The following is a 24,126-nucleotide window of genomic DNA, read 5'->3' on the forward strand; positions in this document are numbered from 1 at the left end:
GTCAGCGCCATCATTTACATCCTAAACACACGACAGGCTGTCAGGCAGAGGTCAAAGCAGGTCAAGTTCACATCCTAATACAATGTGAGGAGGGCGATCTCTTTACACACACAAAAACAAATAGCTGGTCGCATCTACACGTGCAGGCGGTAGATGCAGCGGAAATGTGGTAAATGTGCAGGAAGAGCCACCTTAGTTAAAGTTATTGAATATTTTTGTGTATATATTTTTTACAAACAAAAGAAAAACACTCTTTATCAACCATTCATATAAAAAGTTCCACATTGCACAGCCAAATGTTATAAAACAGAATCTCAGGTTGTCCTTGTCTTCCTTTGATCCCTTGTGAAAAGGCTAGACAGTCATGCTGCAGTGATCAGTCAGGGTCAAAGTCATACTCCACTTTCCCCTCCCTCCCTCATCCCATGTCGTCTCCACTGTAGTTTTGTAGCTCTGGCAGCTGGTGGTGCTGTAAGACTTGAGTCTGCCCCCCCTTGGCTTTCTCTCCTACATAACAAGGCTGTCACCTATTCTACCCTCCTTTGTCCTCTCCCCTCCATCACTCACCTCCACACGTCAACAGCGAGCCACTGCAGCATCCTCCGTCAGCCCGCTGCGATCGGGCAAGTGGGGACCAGCGCTCTACGCAAAGTAAGCCTGGACGACGGAATGAAGTGTCTTCAAATGAAATGTAAAATAAAAAAGGAGGTGGATTTTGGGTGTTCAGTGATCTAAAAGAAAAACAGTTTTGTTCTGCAGAGGGTTTAAAGGACAAATGCATGCACATGCAAGATGAAGAAGATCCTGCATTGATTCAAGAGTTTTTAAAACAAACAAAAAAAAAAAAAGCTCACAGTCCGAGAGCACGATGTCTCCCACCAGGTCATTTGTGTGAATGGTATTAATTGGGTTCCCTGTGAGGCCACACGGCCAGCGGCTCAGTTATGATTCCAGTGGGTAAATATTTGCCTGCACTAACCCTCACCAAGTGCCATAATGATTCTTTGTGTGTTGCGCTGTGTGCCGTGCCTTTCTTTGTGTGTGTATATATATGTCACTCAGCGCCTATGTCCGCCTGTGTTTCGTGTCTGTGTTGCAGCTCAATCTCCCTCCAACATTCCGTCTCTTACAGCTGCAGCTCGCCAGAGTTTGATCAATAACGCGTCCTTCATTCTCAAGTCAGGCCTGACCTTGGCAGCCTTTTGTCTCCTTCCAGGGGCCAGAGTGCGCATGTACAGGTTGGAAAACAAGGCTCTCAAAAAAAAAAAAAAAAGAAAATCCATCCTTGGACGAAAAAGAATCCCCCACCCACCCCCAACCCCACCCTTCTTCCAATGCCTCCACGCTACAGCATTCTCATTAAGAAACTAATGAATCATATATTTATAGCATTCTTATCTTAGCGTAATGAGGTGATGCCACTTTTGAACTCATTTGCTAAATGACCACAGGCCAGACGCAGAAATGGAATAAACTTCCAATTCCCTGCATGTGCCACCGCATTGATTTTCACAGGGCAAAACACAGCAGAGCCAATCCAAACCTGACTGAACAAAGAACACCTATGCAGTCACGGATGATTTAAAAAATAAATAAATAAATAAAGCAGGCCTGTTCGCTCCGAGACATTTTTAAAAGCATTACAACATGGAAGACTGCAGCAGTAGGCAGTCAGAGTTGATCTGACAGATCTGTTTACATGCTAATGCAGCCTGACATAGCCTGCAGGTGGCACCATTTATAGATTGGTCCTGCAGTCTTTGTACTCTTTGTTGGTCGGTGATACATATTTGCATGGCACATTTTTTCTTTCACAGGTAGATATTCAATCTGTGACGGCGCATTAAGTGATCAACAAGTGTATTTTGCAACACAGTCACCAGCAAAGTTCAGATGTAGGGGTTTAAAAAAAATATATATCTATAACTATCCATATATATTTATATATCTATCTATGCGCACAAAGCAATCAAAGCATGATGTCATATTGAGCTAAATCTTTGTGATCAATTTGCAAACCAAAGAGCCAGAGACTGAAGCTAAATGAGCCTCACAACAGGAGCTTTTGTTTATAAATTCTTGTTTTGAAGCGTTTTATTTGAAATTATAAAGCGGCCGATTGTCAGATTATGTGTAATGATGAGTGCATTTGTACACGAGCCATTCAGTAATGGGTTTCTGCAGGCCAGTCGCATCAAGATCAATTACAAAATTAGCACATTAGGACTGACAAATTACAAAATTATGTTCTAATCCTTTTGAAGCCTTCTGGGAAAACAGTGGTAGATTTGATGTCTCCGCTTGCTCCGGGGATAAACTGTGAGCGAGCGATTTCACTAAAAGGACAAAAAGAATAGATCATTCGTCTTCCACAGTCAGACTTCCCCACGAGCAAGGGGGAAGTCTAAGAAGCCATTTAAGATTTAAATGACAATTATTAAAATCATTAAGCATGTATGGATATATCAGTCAGAAAGCACTTTCATCATTGACTGCTACTGGTAAATACAGGACATTTGCTTGTATAGCAGTGAGCTATGTTCATCTGTTGAGTCACATCAATTTTGTGCTGGCTAAGTGTTCAAAAACAGTTCAGTTTGTTTTTACATTGAACATTTCTTTGTTTCCATGGCACCAAATGGGAAATAAAAGCCACACCAGATGATGCATCTCTACAAATAGTTTAAAATTTGCAGGTTTGGACAGAGCCAAAAGAAATTCACCAGCTTTCTTAACCACCTTTTATTTACTTAAACATTAAAGCCCTTCTGAGTGAGGAAAACGCAGGTTTGTGTTAAATTCTTAGTTTTCCTGCTAGGAAAAAGTTAGATTGGACCATATCCGGTAAATGTGCGAAGCTATAGTTGTTTTCCTTGTGATAATAACACCAATATGTGTAAATGACGTTCAACGAGTCAGACATAAATCGAAACTCAGAGTTTATTCATATATTCCACTTTCACAAAACAAACGCTTCTCAAGCTTTACAGAACCAAAAACGTATGACAGTCGTCTTCTGAAACATTATTAAAAACTGAAAAAATTAAATGAACTCAAAATGGTCTTCACTAGACTTTCCTCTTCTGGGTGCTGATGTACAGAACTGTAAGAAGGAGACAGGAGAAAAGAAGGGGGGGATCTTATTCATACACGATGATCCATAAAAATAAATCAAAATTCCGAAAATCTCATTTGACAGACAAAATACTCAATGAGGCGGCGTAAAGCAAAACAGAGGCAGGCTAATGTAGGATTTTTAAGATCGACACAGACATCTGGTGACTTAAAAATCCTGTATGTCGGATGATATTTTTTATTTCCTTTCAGACACACAAAATAAACATATTCCCCTAACATTTTTTTGTGTGTAGTTATTCATTTACACTCCACCCGACTGCTCGAATCAGCTGGTTGTTGGAAACACCCTGTACTGCCAGGAGAGATGCTGAAGAGCGCCATCTGCTGGTTAAATTGTGTAACATCAATGCTCACAACATTGTTGAAGGGTGTTTCTCTCGTCTTTAATTTATTTTATTTAGAAGCCGTTATAAATTATAGTCTGGCTCCACTGCAAAATGTTTTTTTTCTTAAATGTCTTTAACAGAGGAGCCATTGTGTGTTTTGTTTTTATTTTTTTTATGTGAATAGCTACTGCACCTCACAACAGTCTGAATGCGCAGCCCCAAACACAGAAGTTATTCCACAGAAACAAATCCCAAAGAAAAAACAATAATTCCAGTAACAAGAAAATGTGCTGCTGATGATGATTTAGCAAATTCTATGTTAAACCTTGACCCCCTGCAGCATCCACGTTCCACATTTTTTCCCCTCAAAGATAATCTGTATAGTTTGTTGTACTGGTTATTTTGACTAAAAATAACACTATCTGCGGCCTGAAACACCGGCCTGCATGACTCACATTCGAGATCAAATCACACACTGGATACAGTGCATGCCTGGTGTCTGGAAAATGCAGACAGAGAGATGAAGATGTAAACAATACAGTTAAAAACAATGTTCCGACTACTGTGGTGAATACAGAATATATTAAAACTATCTCTGCAAACAAGAGCCTTACAATGAGCCAATTCTCATAAAAAAAAAAAAAATTTAAAAAAAAGGGGCATACCAGTGATTAAACATGAAATCTCTGTGTCAGGACAGTTTCAGTGGTGTGAAAAAGTGTTTGTCCCCTTCTTGATTTCCTTTTTTTTTTAATGTTTGCTGTTTTAGATCATCAAACAAATGTAAATATTAAGCAACAATAACACAAGTAAACACAAATTTCCAAATGAAGGCGTTTAGTCTGACTAGTATCACGCCTGTTCTCAATCAAGAAATCATGTAAAGTGGAGTAGACCAAAAATATCCTCAAAAGCCAGGCACATGTCGGAATCCAAATTCAGGAAGACATGAGAAACAAAGACCTCTTGGTCTTGAAAAGGGTTTAAAGCCATTTCTTGAGATGTATGACTCCAGTGAACCACAATGAGAGCTATTATCCACAAATGGCGAAAACATGGAACGGCCTCAGAAAACATTTTGATGATCCCCAAAACTTTAGGGATAATACTCTCTGGACTGACGAGACAAAAGTTGAACCTTATGGAAGGTGTGTGTCCCATTAGATCATGCATGAAGCGAACACAGCATTTTAGAAAAGGAACGTCATACCAACAGTGAAAAGGTGTTAGTGTGATGGTCTGAGGCTACCTCAGGACCCGGAGGCTTGCTGTGTTAAATGGAACCATGAATTCTGCCGTCCGGCCACCGGTTCATTACCTCAAGCTGAAGCAGAGTTGGGAGAATGATTCAAAATACACCAGCAAGTTCACCTCTGAATGGCTTAAGAAAAACAAAATGAAGTCTCTGGAGTGGCCTAGTCAAAGTCCTGACCTGAATCCGATTGAGATGCTGTGGCATGACCTTAAAAAAGGCAGTTCATGCTTGAAAAGCCTCCAAGGTGGCTGAACTTAAACAAAGATCCACTGCAAAGATGAGTGGGCCAAAATTCCTCCACAGTGCGGGAAAAGACTCACTGCCAGTTATCGCAAGCACTTGACTGCAGTTGTTGCTGCTAGGGGTGGCCCAACAGGTTTAGGGGGGGCAATCACTTTTTCACACAGGACCATGTAGGTTTGGATTTTTCTCTCTCCTAATAATAAACACCTTCATTTAGAAACTGCACTTTGTGTTTACTTGTGTTATCTTTGTCTAGTATTTAAATTAGTTTAATCTGAAACATTTAAGTGTGACAAACACAAAAAAAATAGGAAATCAAAAAGAGGCAAACACTGTACAAAGCCATTGTACAGTTTAAGTTCAAGTCTGTCTATGCTGATCAACATGGAGAATATTAATACAAAGTTTCATAAAAATATAGCAAGACACACAAGAAAATGCAATATTGAACTGACAACGAGTGAAAAAGGGCAGTTCCCAAGAGCTGTGTTAACAATGTGTTGTTTTAACAATAATTAGTGAGTTAAAAATATCTTAATAAATCAGCTCGGGCATCAGCTTACAGCTACTGTCATTAACAGTTTATCTACTGATTATTATCATATAATGATGTACTTCGAAAAATCAATGCAGGCAAAAAGTTTAATTTGAAGACCAATTTAATTTGAGTGGGATTTTTTTTTATCATTAACTAATTATCACCATTTGGCTAACCCTCACAATACTTTCAAGAAGGCGAGAGACCTTTTCCACAGTTTAAAGAGGGAAAAAAAAAGTACTGGTATAAATAAAAAAAATAAATAATAAAACACATTTCTGAGTTCAGTTTTACAGTTTCAGGGTTCTGGTTACTCTTCACAACTGACTTGTACTGTACAGCTTACTGGAGCTGTGTACACTTTTATTTTACAAGTAAAAAAGGAGTTGTGTTAGAACAGAACATAGCTAAAAGATTATGGCACCATTAAGTTGTGCCATTCATAATGTATGCCCTCATTTAAACGGAATTAATAAGCAAGCACTGAATGTGAGTCATTATCAGACAGACCACAGCTTCCTGTTTTGAGAGGAACATCCTACAGAGCAGGTTACTTTTCTGGGCAAGTTGGCTATTTGACAACCTTTTTAGATCACACTTTAATCTGCGCTCCTCACCTGTGTTTGTCATATTTTCGTCTCCTTTCAACTGTCATGAAAGAGTTCCAGTTTCAGACATTCAGAGAAAAACCTGATGGCCTCAAAAACATAAACCTGCATTTATTTATTTATTTTTAATCTATTTTATCATCTCTGTCACAGCTGCACAGTATTTCCTTAGGTTTAGCATATTTATTCTGCACTTCAGTCTTCTTACAGAAGACCTATACTGCCTTAAATACCAAAGTCTACATAAAAGGGACATGCTTACCATTGTTTCCTCTTAGGAAGGCATCGCCATATTTGTTCTTGAGTTGCCCGTTGACATACTCCTCTGTCTGCTCTATGGCGATGTTCATGTAACCATCTAAACAGGCCAGAACACCTGCAGGTACACAAACACACCGTGTTTTCCTTTAAAGTCATTACTTACCGATCAGTAGGGGGGGGGGGGGGGGGGGGGGCAAGTGGCTAAGCTGTTACGTACCTCTATAATCGACACCAGAGTTCAGTTTGACCACAACAGGTCTGCCAATGATCTGCTTCAGAAAGTCACTCGGGGTCTGCTTCCTCAGGCTCATTTTGACTGTGATCTGAAAGGATGGAAGATGAGCATTAGATACTATAGTAGCGATTTATTTCATGGAGCTACATTAGCGTAACAAAAGCTAACTCGTGTTCATGTCTGTAATAGTAACGATTTCCTAACGCAAACAGGCTAGTATCGTTAGCGGCTAGCTAGCTAACGAGTATAACTAACCTGCTAACCGACTATTTTCCCGTGAATCTGCGCAGCGAGGGTCGCTGTCTTTGTGAAAAGCATGCTTACATTTTATTGCACCCAACAACACAAGAAGAAACCCTTTAATTTTATATGCAGCAGCAATATGTTTGTTAGCATTTCACTCACCAGACCGACGTTTTCCAGACAATTGTATTTAGCATGGACGTCAGTTTGACCAATCACAAGCGTGTTCTGTACGGAAAGCGGCTGAGGACAAAAAACTTAAATGCTTGATCGCTAATCACATAATCAGCTATCAAACTGGAAACAAAGTAGCTATAGTTTTGTGATTAAATGTTTGCCTGAGCCTTCTGTATTTTTGCCTCTTTTTTTTTTTTGCATATTTGTCACATTTACATTTTTCAGGTAAACAAAGATAACTTGAGTAAATACAAAATACAGTTTTTAAATTATGATTTCATTTGTTATAGGAAAAAAGCTTCTAAAGCTACCTGGTCCTTTAATCCCCCCTAAAAAATAATCCCCCCTTGTTAAGTCATGAGTTAACTGCTAACTTTTCCCTAGTCACAGCCAGGGCTGGTTACTGCCAGACCTGCTGAATCAAGAAATCACTTAAGTAGAAGCTGTCTGACAAAGTGTAAAAGGTAAAAGATTTCAAAAAGCAACACACCATTCCTCATTCCTTGATCTAAAAAAAAATAAATAAATTTCAAGAATTGATAAGAAACAAAGTCAGTGACGTCTTTCAGTCTGGAAAGCGTTACAAAGCTATTTCTAAGGCTTTGGGACTCCAGCGAACCCCAGTGAGAGCCAAGGTGCCACAGGCAGTTTTTAGGTTTTGGGAAAATAAATGTTTCAAGCAGGGCCAGCTTTCGATAGTCTTTTCCCTTAATCAATAAAATCAAACCACATTTCATATTTACTCAGGTTACCTTTGTGCAAAATTACAATTTGTTTGTTTATCTGAAACATGAAAGTGTGCCAAAGTGGCAAAAAAAAGAGGGGAAAAAAGGAATCTGTAAGGGATCAAATACCTTCCTCAGAGCATGCGGTGTTTTATGTGTTTAAGACTCTTACAACACTGTAGCCTTGTGTTCAGCATCACTTTAACTGCCATAAATGTAAATTATGTCAGTTTGTTTAATTTATTGTGTTCATTTATGTTATTTATTTTCTTTATTTATTGTTCCTTTTGGGGTAGGAACTAAGGTTCATTCTGTGTTGCACACAGGCCTTTTTAAGTGACGTAAAGGGAAGTAAAAAGCATGTGCAAGAAGCTAAGTTAATAAGTTAACTAAGGCAGAAGAAGGAATAAATAAGCAGTTTAAAGTAAAAGAAAGCTGCAAAGAAGAAGAAATTGGGAATTATTTTTGTTAAGTTTTGTTCCTGAAGCGGACTCATTCCCTCACGGTTACGTGCAGCCAGCGAGGTACGTTAACTGTGTTTGTTTATCGCGTATTTGTTAACTTGGGTTTAAATGTTTATTTGTAATATTTATGTTGGTCATTCTGTACTTTTATGTAATAACAGTTTGACGGTGGATTTTATGGTGTTTCTGAGGAGAAGTGTGACAGAAGAATAAATCCATCTGTGAATGAAGAACCGTGGTGTCGTGTATTAACTGGAGGGAGTGATAGTCAAACTCGGACCTGCCCAGACTCGCCCTATCAGCGCAAATTCGACAGCTCATCAAGACGGGAACACAGATAAGCCACTGTTTAGGACACACAGGTTCATAAGGTTTTCATGAAGAAGTCTATAAGCCAGACTCTAAAGTTTTTGGTCTGAAAAGTAACACAAGAGTTGGAAACTAAAAGGAACTGTGTATAGCCTGGCAGCCACGCTGTTTCACGTATATGAATGTGCATTTACGTAAGAGATGTAAATTCATGTTCAGCTGAATAATTATAGTTGGCTCTGAAAGGGCAGAAGTAAACTTTGTACATTTTGACAGAAATTCAGTTTGTATTTATGGTTCAGTGTCTTTTAAGAACTCTGTTAAGTGTACTTACTCTGTAATATTCTACATGTATGGGCTAATTTGAATGAGAGTGACTTCATTTAGTTAAGCTCATTCTTTCAGTATTCACAAATGTTGTTGCAGCTTGCTCTTCTATGCTGCCTGTGTATATTTGTGTCTAAATAATCAAAATGTCACATACAAGTAAAGAAGCTCAGGGTGCAGTAGCTGCTCCGGAAGAAGAGACTGAGTTAGAACAGACAGGTGAATCAAATATCGGGCAAAATATAGCACCACCTGAAGAGCCTCGTAGAAGTGAAAGAGCCCGAACATTAACAGAAAAAGGAAAAGAGTTTCAGAAAGAGCAAATCAAAGGGCTTTTGCTTCGCTTTGACAGCAAATATGAACGATGGAAAGCTCTGATTAAGGTAGCTAAAAGATCTGTATTAAAACAGGATCCTAGTGACATCCTACAAGAACACATCACCAGTATTCAAAGGGAATTATCTGAGTTGAACATTGCTTATGATGATTACAGAAGAATTGATCAACCAGCCCATGACATGCGTCGCAAGATGGATAACTGCATCTCGATCACAAAGACTGTAGTACAAAATGCTCAATCTGAAATGCAGGGAACAGCGGAGGAGTTGATTTGGCCAGATAATAGTTCTGTATTCTCATCGTCAGCCTCCAGTGTTTCACTTCCTGCCTCTAATGGTTCTAAAGCTTCTTCTATTCACTCAAACGTATCTTCACTTAGAAGACAAGAAGCTGCTGCCGAGTATGCAGCTACACAGGCTGTACTGCAGATTATGGCTGAACAAGAGGGCCACGAAGAGAAACTGCAAAACCTTGAAGCTGAAGAGAGGTTGATCATTGCAGACCAAGAAGCAGCAGCATTAGCTCGTCGTCTTGAAGGAGAAAGGGAAGAAACTGAACGTAGGCTAGAAAGAGAGAAACAAGAGGCTGCTCTCTTAAAGAAACAGCAAGAAGAGAATGCTGCAAGAAGAAGGTCTGTAGAAAACCTAAAGAGAGAACTTGAGCGTTTGGAAAATTTGAAAAGGCTGAATGCAGCCAAAGCAAGGCTTCAAGTATATGATGAGAGTGAGCTCAGTCCAGCCCAAGGGAATGCTGCACAGAGCCTGAATCTACATAAGGTTATGCAGCCACTCAATCAGGTGAAGACTGAGGACCAGCACTCACAACCACCAAAGGATGCAGTGCTAACACATGTGCTCCACGATAGCACAGGAGAGCTCGTGAAGGTCTTAGCTGAGGCTATATCAGCAAATAGGCTACCCATTCCAGAGCCCACAGTTTTTAGTGGTGATCCACTCAAGTTTAATCATTGGAAGTCATCCTTCCAAACTCTTATTGAAAAGAAAAACATTCCAAGCTCGGAGAAAATATTCTTCCTCCAGAAATATGTTGGAGGAGCAGCTAGAGAGGCATTAGAAGGTTATTTTCTGATTGGTTCAGATACTGCATATGTTGCTGCATGGGAACTCCTCAATGAGCGATACGGCCAGCCTTTTATGATTGCCAAAGCCTGCCGAGACAAATTACATGCCTGGCCAAAGATAGCATCAAGAGAGAGCGCTGACTTAAGGAAATTTGTGGACTTTTTACGCAGTTGTGAATGTGCCATGGCTCACAATGAGAGTCTGCGTATTCTTGATGATGGCATTGAAAACCAAAAACTGACAGCCAAGTTGCCTGATTGGTTAAGCAGCAGATGGAACCGAAAAGCCACACAGTATCAGCTGGAGCATGGAAGGTTCCCAGATTTCAAGTATTTCGTAACTTTCCTGACTTTGGAGGCTAGTATTGCTTGTAACCCTGTTACATCTTACTATGCTTTGCGGCAAGGGGAGCCAGAAAGGACAAGATCTAAACCTCAGAATGTAGTGACCTCTAAGAACCAAGCAGCAAATGCAAGGATTTTTACAACTAACACCACTGAGAAGAGCATAAGCACATGTACGTTTTGTAAGAAAACAGGGCATGTCTTGCACAAGTGCCGTAGACTAACTGCAAGGCCAGTTGCTGACAGAGTGAAGTTCATACAAGGTGAGAAACTGTGCTTTGGCTGTTTGAGTCCTGGCCATCAATCGAAGCATTGCAGCAACCGGATGGTCTGCGACACCTGCTCAAAGCGCCACCCCACATGCTTACATGAGGGTCGCTCAAAGCAAAAGGAAAATGACGAGACAAGTTGCAGTAAAGAAAGAAAGCCGCAATCGCCGCAAGACACCACTCACGAAACCACATCCAATAGAGTTGTGCATGATGGTAACAGTGCTCAGACTTCAGCAATAGTTCCTGTTTATGCATCAATGCCAAGTGATTCAAACAAAGAAGTCCTTGTCTATGCTCTGTTAGATTCACAAAGTGATTCTTCATTCATTCTTGAAGAAGTGGTAGATGCTCTTGATGTTAATGCAGAGCCAGTCAAGTTGAAGCTGTCTACAATGTCTTCCAAGGAGACAGTTGTACCATGCAAAAGACTCAAAGGTCTACAAATAAGAGGGTTATCTTCTTCTAAGAAGATCACAGTGCCAACGGTCTACACTCGTGAATTCATACCTGCCAATCGTACACACATTCCAACACCAGAGACTGCAAAGGCATGGCCTCATTTAGAGCATCTTGCGGAACACATTGCCCCGCCGAAGAAATGTGAAATCGGTCTTCTTATCGGGTATAACTGTCCACAAGCACTAATGCCTAGAGAAGTTGTATGTGGTGAGGACAACCAGCCCTTCGCACAGAAAACTGACGTAGGCTGGAGCATAGTGAGCTATGGTGATCCAGGTGAACACTACAGTGATGCAATAGGAGTAAGTCACCGCATCATTGTAAAGCAAGTGACCCCTGAACCCAAAGTAACAAGTAAGTTGAAGAGCGAAGTTCATTATGTTTGCAAAACAAGAATTAAGGAGATGACTGCTCCAGAAGACATACTTAAGGTGCTGGAATCTGACTTCAGTGAAAGGCTTGGAGAAGAGACAAATCTCTCGCAAGAAGATCTCCGGTTTTTGACTAAAATGAAAGAAGAAATTAAGCACAAAGAAGACGGACATCTTGAAATGCCTCTGCCTTTTAAACAGAGCAGGCCAGAGCTACCAAATAACAAGCCAAGTGCTGTTCAACGCCTCATGTGCTTGGAAAAGAAGCTCAAGAGAGACCAGAAATATCGGAGAGACTACATGAACTTCATGGAAGACATTATCAGTCGTGGTGAAGCAGAAAAGGTCCCAGAAAAAGAGCTTGATAAACGATCAGCTTGGTATATTCCCCACCATGGCGTATACCACCCTCAAAAGCCAGAGAAACTGCGAGTGGTCTTTGATTGCTCGGCAAGATTTCAAGACATGTCATTGAATGACTACCTTCTTACAGGGCCAGAGCTCACAAACACCTTGGTGGGAGTTCTTTGTAGATTTCGAAAGGGCCCAGTCGCTATTATGTGTGATGTGGAACGAATGTTTCATCAATTCCATGTAAAGCCTGAAGACCAAGACTACTTGAGGTTCTTATGGTGGGAGAATGGTGATCTTGAGTCTCCGCCATCAGTTTTTCGGATGAAAGTCCATTTGTTTGGAGCAGCTTCCTCACCTGGCTGTGCCAATTTTGGACTTAAACATCTAGCCACAGAAGGTCAAGATCGATTTAACCAAAGCACTGTCAAGTTCATCCGAAGAAATTTTTATGTTGATGATGGACTGGTGAGTGTAAGGTCTGATGCTGAGGCAATCAAGCTGATCAAGGAAGCAAGAGAGCTTTGCAGCACAGGCAAGCTTAGACTACACAAGTTCATTTCCAGCAGCAAGAAGGTATTGGAGTCAATACCAAAGGAAGAGTGTGCAGACAGTGTCAAAGAACTGGACATAGATTTAGGGGAGCCACTCCTAGAAAGAGCACTGGGCGTGCAATGGTGCGTATCCTCTGATGACTTTCAGTTCAGAGTAACTGTCAAGAAACACCCAATGACGAGAAGGGGAGTGCTATCCACAGTAGCTTCCATCTACGATCCTTTGGGTTTCGTAGCACCGTTTGTTTTGCGTGGGAAGTTGATCTTGCAACAGTTGAGTCGAGAGAAAGCTAGTTGGGATGAACCACTTTCAGAGGAGTGCAGATCACAGTGGCAGTCATGGTTACAAGATCTCCATAACTTGTGTCAAGTAAAGATTAAGAGGTGCTACATACCAGCAAGCTTCATAGATGTCAAGCAGTACGAGTTACATCACTTCTCAGATGCTAGCTTCACAGGTTATGGGGAGTGCACTTATCTAAGAGCAGTGGACTCTAATGGCAGCGTACACTGCTCACTTGTCATGGGGAAAGCACGTGTTGCCCCCACTAAGGTCACAACAGTTCCAAGGCTTGAGTTGTCTGCAGCAGTGGTTGCTGCGAAGATGGGTGCCATCTTAAAACATGAGCTCGAAATAGACAACCTTAAGGAATATTATTGGACTGATTCAAAGGTTGTTCTCGGGTACATTAATAATGATGCCAGACGCTTTCATGTTTTCGTGGCAAATAGGATCCAGAGAATCAAAGCCACCACAGATGTCAACCAGTGGTATCATGTGCAGTCCGAAGACAATTCGGCGGACCATGCTTCGAGAGGGTTATCGGCAGATCGGCTCGTTGCTTCAAATTGGTTCACTGGCCCAGACTTTCTGTGGGAAAGGGAGCTACCCACAAGAGATGCTAAGGTGGGAGAGGTTAGTGATACTGATCCAGAACTTCGAAGGGCTCAGGTGCTCAACACCAGCGCAAGGATAAATAGAACATTGTTGGACCGCCTGACTAAGTTTTCTGACTGGAAAAGAGTTGTTAAGGCTATTGCTTGTCTTAAACGTCATGCTAAGCAAGTTAAGGGTCTTAGTCCCAAACTCAATGGAAGTACAAGTGTTGAGGAAAGACAACAAGCTGAACTTTTCCTAATCAGATTGGTCCAAACAGAAGTATTCAGCAGTGAAATCAAGAATTTACAGCAATCCAAGGACGTAAAATCCAAAGACAAATAATAAGCATGTGTTAAACTAAATGCTTATAACTTGAAGATGCAAATCTGTGAAGAAATCTCAAGTTGAGATTTGGTGGGAGTTTAACTGCCATAAATGTAAATTATGTCAGTTTGTTTAATTTATTGTGTTCATTTATGTTATTTATTTTCTTTATTTATTGTTCCTTTTGGGGTAGGAACTAAGGTTCATTCTGTGTTGCACACAGGCCTTTTTAAGTGACGTAAAGGGAAGTAAAAAGCATGTGCAAGAAGCTAAGTTAATAAGTTAACTAAGGCAGAAGAAGGAATAAATAAGCAGTTTAAAGTAAAAGAAAGCTGCAAAGAAGAAGAAATTGGGAATTATTTTTGTTAAGTTTTGTTCCTGAAGCGGACTCATTCCCTCACGGTTACGTGCAGCCAGCGAGGTACGTTAACTGTGTTTGTTTATCGCGTATATGTTAACTTGGGTTTAAATGTTTATTTGTAATATTTATGTTGGTCATTCTGTACTTTTATGTAATAACAGTTTGACGGTGGATTTTATGGTGTTTCTGAGGAGAAGTGTGACAGAAGAATAAATCCATCTGTGAATGAAGAACCGTGGTGTCGTGTATTAACTGGAGGGAGTGATAATCACCGTTACTTTTGGTCCCAGCCATCACAGTTGATGTGCAAAGAGAAGATTGTGAAAAAAAGGAAATATGAATTTTAGTCCAGCAAAATTATATATATATATATATATAAGAAGGCGCCGTAGTGATCGATGTAGCGGTTCTGAATGACAGCAATATCAAGAAGAAGGAACACGAGAAGCTGGAGAAATACCAAGGGCTCAGAGAAGAGCTCGAGAGGATGTGGAGGGTGAAGGTAACGGTGGTCCCCGTGGTAATCGGAGCACTAGGTGCGGTGACTCCCAAGCTAGGCGAGTGGCTCCAGCAGATCCCGGGAACAACATCGGAAATCTCTGTCCAGAAGAGCGCAGTCCTGGGAACAGCTAAGATACTGCGCAGGACCCTCAAGCTCCCAGGCCTCTGGTAGAGGACCCGAGCTTGAAGGATAAACCGCCCGCAGGGGCGTGCTGGGTGTTTTTATATATATATATATATATATATATATATATATATATATATCAGCTATTTATTTTCCTGCTGTTAGTCAATAATTTAGATCTGTGCGTTTTCTATATGTCATATTTCACATAATTACCATCCTAGACTGAAGGAGCATGATGAAAACAAAACATTTGAATCTGGATTCTGGTTACAGCACAGAAAATCACTACCCAAATAAGAAGAAATCAGAGCAATTTCTGGTTGAATATTACTAATAACAACAGAGATAATGATGTTGGTACGTCATACCTCTTTGTGTTGTTAAATTAAAATATAAAAAAATCCTTTAGGTGCTTGCCTTGTTTTAAAGTGCATATGATCCTGAGGCAGAATTGAGTTAAACTTAATGGGTGACATCAATATATATTATAACCTATGGTTTCACAAAAGTTTGGATGCTGTAAAATGTAAACAAGAACAAAATGCAGTAATTTGCAAATCGTTCAAAGCCTATAATTGAGAAAAATACAAAGGCAACATATCAGAGTCTAAACTGAAAATATTATAAAACTATCAGGTACATGGGCAAAAAATAAGCATACTGGAAATGTTGAGTCTGCAAAAAATCTGTGGTCATTTGTGGTACATAACAGCAATTAATCAATCAGAGAATCGATAAAGATTTCACCAAAACTTTTGCTGAAGGGCCATGATCTATGGGCTCTCAGCTAGCACGACATTAAAAATAGACATGATGCTTTAGTAGAAATCACTGCATGGGCTCAGGATCCATTTTCAGTAAAATATTATTTGTCAACCATTCGCTCTCACATTCACACCTATGGGCAATTTTGAATGACCAGTTAACTGCACTAACTGCATGCCTGGTTGTCTGTGACAGGCTACCGACCTGTCCAGAGTGTACCCTGCCACTCACCCTGTGGTAGCTGAGATAGGCTTCATCCCCTCTACGACCCTGAATTGGATAAATGGACGGAGGGAAGGATGGATGTTATTTGTCACTGCCTCAGCAAATGAAAGTTAAAACACTACCCTGCAAAGAAAGTACATTTTTATCAGCACATAGTTCAAAAGCTGAGACCTGTGATGGTCATGTAGTACACATGGCGTGTTTAACCTGCACATCTGTAGGGCACACAGGGATAAACACACATTTTCAAGCAGCATATGCTACACAGTCCAAATGATGCGTTTCTCAGAAGAATCATTGCTTATTTCAGTGAGAGGATGTCTGTACATATTCTGAATATTCATCATAAAGAGTAACAGTCCTTCCTGTTTGTTTTTGTTACACACTAAAAAAAAATGGATCATTGCAAAATACAAAATAAAAAAAACCTCAAACAATTCCAGAGAACCCAAACAACGGAAATTATGTATCAAGCAAGAAGAAGGAAGGACTCTGTGGTCTAAATTACTGCAATTTAATTTCAAGAAGGTTGTGTTGTAAAATGTACAGGTGATGCAACACAGTGGTAAATATGCTTCTCCCTAAATGTTCATGAAACTACTCTGAATCTCACATGTTTGACTTTGATACTATTTTACTGCACTATGCATAATTTTCTACATTAATCATATGGACAAAGTCTCATTTAATTTAATCCAAAAGCTTAACCTAATGTAATAAATTTCAATCTCAGTGGAAATCTTTAAAAGCTACAGAAGTTGACTTATATGTTAAAGTGAGTTTATGAGTGTTTCTCACTTTGGGTTTACACATTTTTAAATCACTGTGGAATTTCTCTGTTTTAAAAGAGAAATAAATAAAGTGCATTATAGCTTTAAAAACGTATAATGCAATATTAGTAATAGTATTGTTATTTTTTTATTATTATTATGCTATTGGTAAGCTGTGCTGTGAAGGATAAGAGAAAGTCTACCATCTGATAAAAACTCTGGTTGTTAGGGTGCGTGACCCAAACACTGCACAGCTTGGGAGGTACATGAAAAATGGTGTAGGGGGGGAAATAGGGATGAAATGGTGAGGTGAAAGATAGAAGAGGATAGAGGGCACGAGGATGTGCCAGTACGTGTTAGCAGAGACAGAGAGGTTGAGAGAAAAAGAGAGAGAGAGGGAGAGAGAGAGGGGGATTGTGAGAGGTGGAATCATAAAGTACTTCTTGTGTGTCTAGACAGGTTGCTTGTTAGCAGGGCATGGCTAGCCCTGTGGAGGCTAGAGGTTAATTTGGTATCTGCTGCTGTGTTAAACTAAGGTCAGTACTACAAGTCCTTAAGTCATAAACAAGAGTGGTTAAGAGCCATGTATACACCTAGGCACCGGTTAATGAATATTCAATGAAGATTTTTTTTCCCCCTTGTCCCTTGTTTCCTTTGTCGTTGCTTGCTTTGTAGAAAATTTTTGGAAAGGAAAAAAACCCACCGTTTTTCTCCATGGCCTTCAGAAATGACCTCTGCGTGCTTACATTTAGTTGTCCTTTGTTATCCTATAGTTGTAACAAATAGTGGCTTTTTGCTTTTTGATTATTCGCTTCCATTCTTGAACGCACCGAATGCAAATGCTTGTGATTTTTATTTCGTAGTACAATAAAAACCAATGATCTAATAAAAACAAACGAAAAAAATGTCCGAGTCATGAAGTTTGTGGATAAAGCAGAACTTATACTCATGACTGGCATTTAATGCAGATGTTTTCTTGGATCTTAGTGGAAACATAATGAGAAAATGTTTGAAGTGAGCTCGCACGAGCAAATCGGGTATAATTCACATGCTGAGAAAAGTGCTTCTGGCCTGTAACCAGCACAAAATCCACCAATGATGGTTAATAAGTCAGCTGAAATAGGGCTTAATTAAAACATTGACACTGTGGGCTGTATCTGTTAACCCGTCAGTGATCACCAGACTGTTCTGCTGCCTATGCATTACATTTGTAATGTATGTCTAAGATGCCAAGTCTTTCTTTGTTTTGTTTTACATATGCTGTAACAGCAGATTCAAAAATAAATAAATACATAAACACATGCAAATACAAAAGCATCAACAGGCTTTGTTTTTGTTACTAATTTCATTGTTTTTGCTTTTAGTCAGCACATGTTCTCAGGTAAGTAGTAGATTTCCCTCTCTGGTGTCAAATTGCTTCAGGCAGTCTTAAATGTTTGATTTTTTTCCTCACTGTATTCTAATTTTGTATTCATTTGCATTTCATGTGTGTGTGTGTTTTATACATATATATATATATAATTTTGCATTTTAAGGTAATGGATACTGGCTCTTTGACACTTCCCATTGTCAGTGGCTGATATTTATCTGTTACAATAATTTGCTTGGGCTCAAATCAAGTGAAAAATGTATTGATATAAACACTGACTAATGACCAGATTGTTATTTTAAACACCTGTATTGACAGATTTTCACAATCACCACATCATTAGTTTGCTAACAAGTTAAGGCAAAAGAGGCAAGTATTGTATTTTTAATGCTTCTTTATTCATATTTTCTTCTATTTATTTTGGTTTCCCAAAATAGCAAGCATTTAAGCATTTCACAGTAGTAGCAGCAGTATAAAAGCAGGAAACATCAACCGTGTAGTTATTTTCAACCTGTTTTTTTGGAGCCTCACGCCCACACAGAAGCTCAATAACGCCAGATTTAAACAATAATAATGATAATAACTGGGGGGGGCAGCTTACATTAATGTTTGGACAAACAGCTAGTCATTTTTCTTCAAAACCTCTCTGACCATGCAGTGTAAACCTGGTCAGCCAGAAAGCATAACAGCAGTGCTGTCAATTGACAGACAAATCCCGTCTCCATCTCCAGACCTCTTAACCCCGAGGGATGGGCTTGTGAAATAGAAAGATTACGGTGACGGGAGATGCTATTGTAGGTGGGAAATGGGGGACTGGACCAAAGCAGGCAGGGGCTTGAGGTGAGTGGGAATAAGGAGGAGGGGGCACATCCCTCTTGTATCCTAAAGCAATATGCAGGATGGGGGTTGAGGTGGGTTGGCAGTGCAAGATGTGGAGAAAGTCTAGACTGCATTGACCCTTTTGAAGCCAGGTTTTCTCTTCAGGTCAAGCTTGATATGGAGAAGATAATGGAAAAGCTTGGGGGACTTTTCAAATAAAAAAACAGATTGGTAGACCAAGTATCCCTTCTCTAGCTTCTGTGTAATCCCAAACTGTATGGAGGTAATAGCCTGGAAGTGATGGGAAACCTTTTTCTTCCTTTAAAAGGCGACCAGGACAACTCAGTTGCATGTCTTGAAGCTTGTATCTATTACTTTTGTAGCACCTAGGGTTCCTTTAAATGGTTGACTTGCTTAAACATCTTGCCTGCCCTCTGTTCTTTTAACTGTACAACAGCGCGGCCGCTTACTGAAACAATTGATCAAATCGTCACATTTACTGCACATCCACAAAACAGAGCTCTGAATCCCTTCACTGTAGCAGGGAAGTGCTGAAGAATTTACATTTCTATGCATCGGTAAATTGCCCACAGAAGCAATAGGAGTGTCCCTGTGCTTTGAGTTTTGCTCCTTATTATTTTCTTGCCCATGACACGTCGCTCAACTTCCACTTAATGACTCAGCTATGAGCGCTGACAGTTGACAGAGGTTGGCTGGCCTGGGGGCCCCGTGCTTAGAGAAGGGGGTGGCACAAGGCAGGCTAGGTGGGATGTAATCACTCCCTGTAATTTGGAGGAAAACCACTGAGTCACAGTCAAGATGAAAGCCCCGTTCTTGTTCCCATCATTCCACAGCCATCGAGCTCCACTGCTTGCAAAAATCTGAAAAGAGAGCTTCAGAGAACCAATTCTGCCTGGTTGATGTCCCCCAGGGTTTAGTCCTGAGACCATCTCAAATCAGCTACAGCCCCGGAGCCATGTTCTTTCCCCAAGGAGTGTCACTGTAGCCAGACAGTCAGACTGCCCATCCTGTGCTGTATGGCCCGAGCGCAGCCAGCCAACACAACTCTCCTGAGATCCTCCTTAGTGGAAAGAGAGCTCAGTGGAGCTTACGCTGTGGGCTTGTATCTGGCTGTCTGTCTGTCATTCTGTCTGACATTCTCCCATGTTGCCGTTTCCCTTTTATATCTCAATCTGGGGAAAGGAGGGAATGCATTTCAAAGCTGTTCCACATCAGGGAAGGAAAAGAATATATTTTATTTTTCACAATATAGCAAGTTGGATAAGTTTGCCAAAAAGCATCCTGTCGTGAAAATAATTGTCTGAACTGGCCAATAATTGCACTTCGTTAAGCTCAGTGTACTTCATTTCCCCGAATGACCATTTTCACAGCAAGATGGGCCAGTTTGATCACTTTGCACGCAGCGCTATGCTACCAAGTTGCCAAAGGGACACTGTAGTGGTTTTGCTTGATAGATGGTGAATGGTGCTTATACAAGGAGCCACTCCAGTGCACCCATAAATATGCATTGTGACATTTGGAACAAAGCCGCTCGTCCTCTCTTTCCTGATGAGCCCTGCCTGCATACTATAACATATTGCCATACTGTCACACCTTGTGTTTCATAGCCAATCTCTCTGTTCATCAACTTGGCAGATAACCTCTAGATGCTGACAAATGATATGGGCGATGGCATTAGAGCTCTATTGTATGCAAAAGCGGGAAGCAGTTTTCCAACAGTGATGCTTGTGCAAGTAATTAATGATTAATCCTTGTTATTTGATGATGAATATGGTGCAGGGTTGCATGAATATTAAAAAAATAATAATAAGGCCACACTTTCTATGTTCATTTTTCCCAATCTGCAAATAGTCAGCATCACGTAGATAGTTAATTAAATGTAGTTGCTGTTATTTTAAATTAGCAGAAAATGAAAGATAATTAATAATATTTACTGACCCCCCCCCCCCCCCCCCCCCGAGCAGGTTTCTTCCTGTTAAAAGGGAGTTTTTACTTCCCACTATCGCTAAGGTGCTTGCTCATAAGAGGTCATCTGACTGTTGGGATTTTTCTCTGTCTTCTCTGTATTATTGTAGGGTCCATACCTCACAATATAAAGCACCTTGAGATAACTGTTGTTGTGATTGGGTTCGATATAAATGAAATTAAACTGAATTTAAAGCTAATTGATTGGGTTTAGGATAAGATCATAGTGTGGGATAAACTGCACCTTTTCGCAACTCTGCGCATTGCTGATGAAGTGCAAGGATTACCTATTAACTTGCAGTTTATTAACGATCGTATTATAAATCAGGTCCCAAAACAGGTTTCCCTCTATCAACAAAAGGTTTGGTCTGAGGATGTGTTCTCGCATCCACACACCAGACTCGGGCAAGTGCAGAAGAATGCTCCCAGTCCTCGCTGTAGCATTAAGAACATAGCTGGCCTGGATCTCCAAACACCCCATTGCGTTAGAAAGGAATAAATATCCAAGACAGCCAGAAGCAGTTCCTTTCAAATCCCACACACACGCATATCTCTATCTCTCCTCCATCCCTCTCTCTCTGACTCTGTCTCTCCCTCTCTCTGTCATTTGACCAGCAGTGCTTCCTGCCACTGAGGACCTGTGACTCAACAGCCAGAATACAGCAATGTTCTTTTGCCCACCCTCTTGAATATTCATAGAAATAAGAGGACCCATCCATCTTGCATCCATCCACTTTTATATCTAAAAAAAAGGAATTGTGTGTGTGTGTGTGTGTGTGTGTGTTAGAGGTTTACAAGCTAGCACTGGATATCTAAACGGGTGCTGTTGGAGAGGGTAGGGGCGGGGGTAGGGTGGTGGGGGGCTGTTTTACACTAATTTCTTTATCCCTTTCACAGGAGTGCCATGTTACAAGAGAATTCCTGAGGCGAGCCAATGGCCCGATAAATCTGCCGGAGCCTCTCTCTCAATTTGTCTTCGTGGAATGTCAGCTGGCAAGCGCCCAGACACTGAGAACCTCTTTTCACAATGCGCCAATCTAACAGACGAGATCCCATGTTGGAGCTACAGTACGAGGACTGGCATGGATAAATTGCCACGTGCCTTATCTATGTGTCTTTATGTGTAACTGTCTGAGGTCCTCACTCGGCCTCTGGAAGGCCACTTCCTCTTAGACTCGACAGTTAACCTGAACGGCCGGGTGGCTGACATTGACAAAATGCAGGTGTCGCCAAAGAGGAACCTGTTATGTGACACAGACGCTGTGTCAACCCGTCTTACGCCATATGACCCGCAGTGTGAACAGAAATTGTTCTGTTTGGTGTCGTTCATCACTGTGTGGCGCAGTCTCCCACATAGCTCGGTCCAGGTGGCAGAATGGCAGAGTGGGAGAACAGACCATGTTTGTGTGAAGATGCAACAACTATCTCTCTCTTTTTCTCTCTTTCTTTCTCTCATTTGCCTCCCTCTTTCTGCTCTCGCGTTCCCTGTTCAGACAGATCGCTGTGTATCTGTCTTTGGACACTATTTAAAGGTTGTAGGTTAGCAAACAGGAAGATGCCTTCCCACCTGTACCCCTATATGAGCCATGAGTCATGATCCAGTCATAATCCATTTATATGTACAATATTTGGAGGAAAATGCACACGTATGTACACACACTGGTGGGAACATAAAGTTTATTATTAACCAAGAGAAAGTTTTATTTAATGAAGTTCATAAATTAAAAAGTGCTATCATTTTTATGCATTATTTAGACCTAATTTAAAATAGATTATCCCCTAGATACATAGCAGTATGTCTGCATAATGAATGCGTTTATTTGTTAAATTAAGTTGGGTAAAAGTCTGTAAAGCAGATACTTTCAAATAAAAAAAAAAAACAAGTAAATACCACTCGATCCTCTACATCTCTAACATTTCAACACAGCCCACCACACAAGCGTATTTCGGGGGTTCATGTTACTGCATGACAGTTGGCATGACTGTAAAAAAACGCCATGTGCCAAGTGGAGCTGCCAATGCTCAGCATGGCTGGTTTTAATATTTTAATGTGTTTCATTACAACATTATGGGCCAGATAGCCTTTCTGACGTCCAGACAATTGTCTGCAAATGAACAAGATTACATGACAAGCCCTGAATGACAGCGCTGCCCACTGTTGCCTACCCTAGCCACTTATCTGATGGTAGCCTAGCAACAGATCCCTGACCTGGCTTTGACCTGCACCCGATAAGGTCAACACCTGAAGGCTCTCCCATTGGAGGGCTGGCTGAGAGAGAGGTGGAGCCTGGGGATGCAGGAAGACAAAGGACTCACAGACCAAGGGCAGCCTCCTCTGCATATAGCTCCCTGCTTGTACAAAAGCATGCCAGACCTCCTTACTGGCTTGCATTATACCTGCGTGTGTCTGTGTATTTATGATTGTGTATCAGAGGCAAGGCAGTCAAAAAAAACTGGCAACAAAAAAAAAGCCCAACTGCTGGTACAGCAACCCCTCATAGCTAATTTAGACGGTGCATTATTTTTGGTAAAGGGTGAAAAATATCTCCACATTTCTCCCAGAATTGCTTACAGCAAATGAGAAGTATTGTGGTGACAAGACCGGATAGATACATTATGAAGGAGGTGCTGAATGCGAAACTAATCGACCACAGAAGCCCACCCTGACAGACACCCCTCCCACCACCCCTTCTCTATTATTTGTGTGCATGCACACACGGAAACCTCACTTGGTTTAACAGCAGTGATATGGAAGTTAATCCAAATTGTGATAGTGGCAATATCCTATTAGACCATGGCAATAAAATCAAGCTGAGACTGGTAACGCATTACAGATATCCGAACATGTTCAGCACGCTCCATTACAATGCGAAGTGACATTAATCAGCAGGGGTCCTCTTACACATACATGGAGGCAAAAAACAAACATGCAAATAGTGCACACACAAGCCCGAAGTAAAAGCTCAAAGGAAATATTTGAGCCTTGAAATGATCACTCGATATTATTATTTTTTAAATAATTACTGAAATAACACTGGCTTTTTACAAGATAAGTACAGACATATTGTAAAACAAAACAAAAAAAAGATAGCCAGGCAAGCCAAGCGCAGAGAGGTGGACAAATGAAAAGCAGTTCATAATACTCTTTGTAATTATTTTTGCTCACCCAGCCTAGGAGTAAAAGTGATTTAGAGGCAGGTGGCAGAGAGTTTTACAGTCCTAATGCTGTGTGAGTTTCTCTTTTTTTAAAAAGTGCCGTTATTCAGTATGCAAAGCGTTTGAAATGATAAAAAGAGCACTACAGTTTTTGTAGACCAGTGTTTGCAAAGGGTGTGTCACGAATAAGCTCGTATATGATTTCTTTCATTTTTTATAACC

The 24,126-nt window shown here is 40.6% G+C and overlaps 2 protein-coding genes across 2 annotated transcripts; one reads left to right on the plus strand and one right to left on the minus strand.

Annotated features, from left to right (window-relative positions):
- Positions 1–2,922: 2,922 nt before the first annotated feature.
- On the minus strand, positions 2,923–7,093 carry lsm6 (LSM6 homolog, U6 small nuclear RNA and mRNA degradation associated). Its single transcript, XM_085459013.1, has 4 exons — positions 7,010–7,093; positions 6,587–6,692; positions 6,371–6,484; positions 2,923–3,103 (listed from the first exon to the last, which is right to left on the minus strand). Exons 2-4 carry the CDS (start codon positions 6,678–6,680, stop codon positions 3,069–3,071), a joined length of 243 nt encoding a protein of 80 aa, XP_085315139.1. The 5' UTR covers positions 6,681–6,692; positions 7,010–7,093; the 3' UTR covers positions 2,923–3,068.
- Positions 7,094–7,954: 861 nt separating this feature from the next.
- On the plus strand, positions 7,955–14,443 carry LOC146707596 (uncharacterized). Its single transcript, XM_085459014.1, has 2 exons — positions 7,955–14,246; positions 14,348–14,443. The coding sequence occupies exon 1, from the start codon at positions 8,996–8,998 to the stop codon at positions 13,841–13,843; it is 4,848 nt and encodes a 1,615-aa protein (XP_085315140.1). The 5' UTR covers positions 7,955–8,995; the 3' UTR covers positions 13,844–14,246; positions 14,348–14,443.
- Positions 14,444–24,126: the final 9,683 nt, after the last annotated feature.

The sequence above is a fragment of the Copadichromis virginalis genome, linkage group LG6, assembly GCF_057382275.1.
Source record: "Copadichromis virginalis isolate Kocher_CV1m ecotype Utaka linkage group LG6, C_Virginalis_male_GT1.1, whole genome shotgun sequence".
NCBI classification, from domain to species: domain Eukaryota; kingdom Metazoa; phylum Chordata; class Actinopteri; order Cichliformes; family Cichlidae; genus Copadichromis; species Copadichromis virginalis.